The following is a 5,010-nucleotide window of genomic DNA, read 5'->3' on the forward strand; positions in this document are numbered from 1 at the left end:
CTGTATCCTGATATTATATGCTTTAGGAGCTGTAGGTGCGTGTTGTAGCCTGTTATTGTGTCATTATACCGCACTGTCAATGAATTAAAAGTAAATATATAAGTCGTCATGAACACATCTGTCCATCAGACAGAGGGATGTGCCTCCTGTCATCATTAATGGACGTCTCTTTAAAATGACCGCTCAGAGAGGAGTTCTCATTTCTCTAACCGCCTGCTGCTTCCCCTCCTCTCTCCCCCTCTTCGAGTCCTCCGCTCACATCTCCTGTGAGCGGGACTAAGTCTCGAGGATAGGAGTCGAGGATAGGAGTCGAGGAGGGGAAATTAGAGTATTGAGAAGCTTCTATTGAATACTAAAGTGATTCTCAAAGTTGCTACAGCAGCTAAACTCAGCATGACAAAACAACAATTCACCAATGAAAAAGACACCGAACCGGACCGACCTTTAACTCTTCAAACATCCGTGAAAATCTAAACTATCCTTCTCCCTGAATATCTGAGCACCGCGGCTCTCTTTTAGTTCACTATTCTAACATGAGACTTTATTAAGTAAATGGAATCCATTGAATTGTATTGAAAAATACATATATCACTTTGTTTGGGTGTGTTATGTAGCATTAGCTGATTCACTGGCAGGCTTGGTGACAGTCATACCTTGCGGACACAGCTGAGCACAAAGGGCTTGCCCTTGTCGTCCCTGTAGGCTCCCACTCCCAGGTTCATCTTCTTGGGGTTGCTGTCCTTCTTGAAGGCCTCGCTGACCCCCAGGATGGGATCGGGGGGGCCCATCGGCAATCCACCCCACCATGAGCTGCAAATGAGATGAATAGTGATGTGAATGTGATGTGCAAAGACGGAAGAAAGTCAAGAGTTTATCTGTGCACACTGCTCTGATAAACAGCTTTTTCCTTTAGACACATGAATGCATTTGTACAAGATAATGAAATAAGCTGCTTCTTCAGTTTGTACAGCCCAATGTGACACAGGTCACACTCATGTGAAGGCCATATTAGCCATGTTCCTTTAACACGCTGCAGACCTTAATACTTTAGCTTATCTCCTCATGTGACCTGAGGATACCACACTGACGTAGAGACGCATGAACGACACAGGGTCAGTGGACACAACTTTCACCAAACAAGCATTTTAATCCATTCAGAGGGTCCAGAGTCCAAATACTAGACTAACAGTTAATACAGTACTTACATACAAAGATAATCTCTCCTTTTCACCAAACTAATATTCCTACCATTATAAACACCCAATAAGGCTCCTTATAGTGAGAGAAATATAAATACAACAGTTTTTGTTACCTTTCCTACGTGCTTGGCAATATTTGCAATGCTTTTTGAAATTGTTCCATCATATAGCCAATTGCTTGTTAATTGTTTTGCATTCCCAACCAGTTTTACTTATATTTTTCTTTAGCTACGAAATACTCCTGACTATGAGCAAACCAGATGAGAGAGAGGAGAAAGTAAACCAGAATTAAAGACAGCAAATGTAAGCGGCATATCAGATGTAAAAGCCCATGCCCTCTGACCTCAGACTGACAGTCTGATTGCTCAGTGTCATGTGTTCATTATCCCCACTCACACTGGTGCAGGCTGCATGCATTAGATGCAGTTTAGACTTGTTACGTACAACATACCAAATAAAATCCAATAAAAAAAAGGTATGATAATTCACATTAAGTTCTATCGATTTAATTGCTATTGGATGTTTGGCTTTTATGTCATAAAAGGATTGTTAAAAATATAATACTTTAACCTTATGAATTTGACCAGGGTTCTTCAACATTCTCATTCTGTCTGGGGAAAATAAGAGGTATTTGAAATAAATCTGGGTTTGTCAACTCTTGTTGAAGAGTAGAACCATACTTTAGCAACATTCACATCAGCTTGATACATGAGGGTGTTGCATGTGTGACCTTTACTGCATTGCTGCCCACATTACTTTGTAAGCCAACTAAACTTTGCAGCTAAATTTAGGTCGGAACATGTTGCAAAGGGCAAGAGTCTCCTAACCCCAAACAAAAGATCACATTGGTTTATTTGACAGTAACTTCAGTTACCTGACAAACAAGTTTAATCAATGAATAGTATGCAGTAGTGACCTTGTTGAAGCTTACAATGCTCAGAATTTCAGAGATATTACTTTCATTGAATTGTAAAGTGTTGTTTTATTGTAAATGCCATTATTAAGTCTATATGCTTTATACTTTTAAACATTAAGTGCAAACAGGGGAGGTCTTAATTTCAGGAAAAACTGAAGTGTGCACACAGAACCTTTGAACAGCGTTGAGCTTTATAAACATCGATTGACTGAGGTTATCCCTGATCAACAGATCAATTGCCTTTCTGAGAAGTTACAGAACCGGATTTCTGATCTTAAATGGGGATCCATATTCAAACAATATTATGTAATGTTAAGGCCAAACATAGAAAAAAACCCGTAAAGTAATGGTGGTGGAAAGGGGAAAAGCCTATTGACATGTATGCATTATTTGGTGTGCTTGAGCATGAGACGACAGGATGAGAAAAAAAACCAAAAACTTTTAACACACCCACAGACAGAAATATGATAGCACTAGCTAGCAAAACGAAAACCGGTTACACTTTGGGATAAAAGAGTAGAAGCTGAACGAAGACATGTACAAAACGCCCGATGAAACTGTTTACATTTACAAAATGTGAAATATATCATGCGAGTTGCACCATTGATGCATAAATAAATCGGTTTGCCCTCCAAGCAGACACTGAAAGGACATCGGTGACTTCTACAGTTTCATCGATTCGTCAATTGACCAATCAGGGATCATAGGCGGGATAGGACAGCCAATCAGCTTGCACGATTTCTCCAACTACGACAAGTCGCTTAGCTCAAGCCGTGCGTGGGATTTGACAGCTAAAGACATCGCGATCGTGTAAATCCCTATCTTTTTGGGCTTTTAAAAAGAACCAAAGCAAAAAAAGCATGCAATATTATTATAATTAAGTTATATTATAAATAAATAAGCCTAACTGAGTTTGTTTTTCTCGCCTATACACCGGGGGACTTCTGAACAGGAACTTGTACCGCTCACACACCAACGTGACTTTCATCAGCAGCCAGCTAAACCGATAGCAACACCGAGTTTCTCTGAGGTCAAATAAGAGGTAACCGGAGAGGAAGTCTAGCACAAAGTGTGCCTACATATGAGGCTATCGAGTCAAGAAACTGGAGTCTGTGACGTTTACATACATATGAACATTAAACGCTACAGGAGCCAACCTAAGACAGCAAACCGGGGCCTATTAAAATCATGTGACCCCTGTTCACTAAGCTAGCAAGCTAGTATGGCTGAAGTAATCACAGAGCGATGGAGATACAGCACTTTAAAGGCTGACAGAGGCGTTAACCTTAGAACAGCGACCTGTCTGCTGCTCAAGCTAATGCTAGCTGTGACACTAATGTGAGAGGGGATCACCCAGACAACGGTCGTTATATGTCTCTGGCTCTGGAAGTTTTAACGGGTTATTGAGGTTTACCTGTTGCGGGAGGACAGGACCCCCAGGGACGGAGAAATGTTCCCCAGACAGTAGATCACCTTGTTTGACTTGAGCAGGGCCATGGTTGAGCTGCGGCAGGGAGCAGAGCCTCAGAGGATGTAGACGGATGTGAAGGGCAGGCAGCACAACTTCTTCTTCTTCTCTCGGTTTTTGGCGGATTACAAACAACTTTAAAGGTGCATACCGCCACCTACTGTACATGAGTATGAATCATCACATCATTCCATCTCTTTACCTATGATCTAATCAAAAAATAAAAATAAATAAATCAACAAAAAACATGAAATAAACAAAACAAAAATAAAAATCTATGATCTTTCCTGACCTAATGTTAAATTCTTTTTCCTACCGCAGTTTCAGTCAGGAAGGTAAACAGTGCCTTTCTGGTAGCTCTTACTCCCTCTCCTTTTGTTCCCAAAACACCAACCACACTCCATTCCCTCTCTGCCTCTCAAACTTTAGCCTTTAGTTTTTCTTCTTCAGCTTTACAGATGTCACAATGTAACAATATATGTTCTACATTTTCTTTTACTCCACAGTTCCTACACTTGTCACTGTCACCTTTCCCCAGCGTACCATTCAATACTGTGTGATTTAGTCTGAGTCTAGTCATCATTATTTCCTCCCTTCTGTTTCTTTCTTTATAAATATGAATTGTGATTGTCTTTTGAACTTTATGATACTCTTTGCCTTTCTGGTCTTTCTCCCACCTTTTCTGCCAGATCTCCATCCCTTTTTTGTAATGACTGCTTTTCCTTCTCCTTCTCCAAGTTGAACTGGTAAAGTTATTTCCTTTTGGAGTGCACTTTTTGCTAATTTATCAGCACACTCGTTCCCTGTCACCCCCTCATGTGCAGGCACCCAGCAGAACTGCAGATCTATACCGCCTCTGTGAAGTCTTAACAGGCTATGATTAAGTTCTATGAGAATGTCTTCTGACAGTTGTTTTTGACTGTATGCTTTTTAATATGGACAATGAATCTGTGCATATCACCACCCTATCTGGTCTGACCTCTTCAACTCACTGTAATCCTATTATTACTGCCAGCATTTCTGATGTGTACACTGATAATTGATCAGACGCTCTTTTTGAGATCAATATTTTAAAGTCTGGGATATATATAGCAACTCCAACACACTCTTCCTTGTTTTTTAGAACCATCTGTGTATATTTTTAGGTAATTGTAATACTTTTCGTTCAGGTACATACTGGTTTTAACTCCCACTTCATTTATTTGCCACTCTTTTTTCCTTTCTATGATACTCACATCTCAGTTAGCTTCTGGGGAAAGCCATGGAGGAACACTGCTAAATGGGGTTGCTTTGGCAAACGTGATGGTCTCCACTCCATATGCCCTCGTTCTCCCCTTACTCGTCCAGCCAGAGACGTGCACACATAGGCCCAATCCCAAACCTCTCCCTCGACCCTACCCCTCCGTGACGGAGTGAACTCCGTCTGT

General features: G+C 40.8%; 1 protein-coding gene across 1 annotated transcript; it reads right to left on the reverse strand.

The window, feature by feature from the left end:
- Positions 1-632: 632 nt before the first annotated feature.
- LOC104955258 (aspartate aminotransferase, mitochondrial) lies at positions 633-3,693 on the reverse strand. Its single transcript, XM_010782543.1, has 2 exons — positions 3,530-3,693; positions 633-810 (listed from the first exon to the last, which is right to left on the reverse strand). The coding sequence occupies exons 1-2, from the start codon at positions 3,610-3,612 to the stop codon at positions 648-650; spliced, it is 246 nt and encodes an 81-aa protein (XP_010780845.1). The 5' UTR covers positions 3,613-3,693; the 3' UTR covers positions 633-647.
- Positions 3,694-5,010: the final 1,317 nt, after the last annotated feature.

The sequence above is a fragment of the Notothenia coriiceps genome, unplaced genomic scaffold, assembly GCF_000735185.1.
Source record: "Notothenia coriiceps isolate Sejong01 unplaced genomic scaffold, NC01 NC01_scaffold00024667, whole genome shotgun sequence".
Lineage (NCBI taxonomy): Eukaryota > Metazoa > Chordata > Actinopteri > Perciformes > Nototheniidae > Notothenia > Notothenia coriiceps.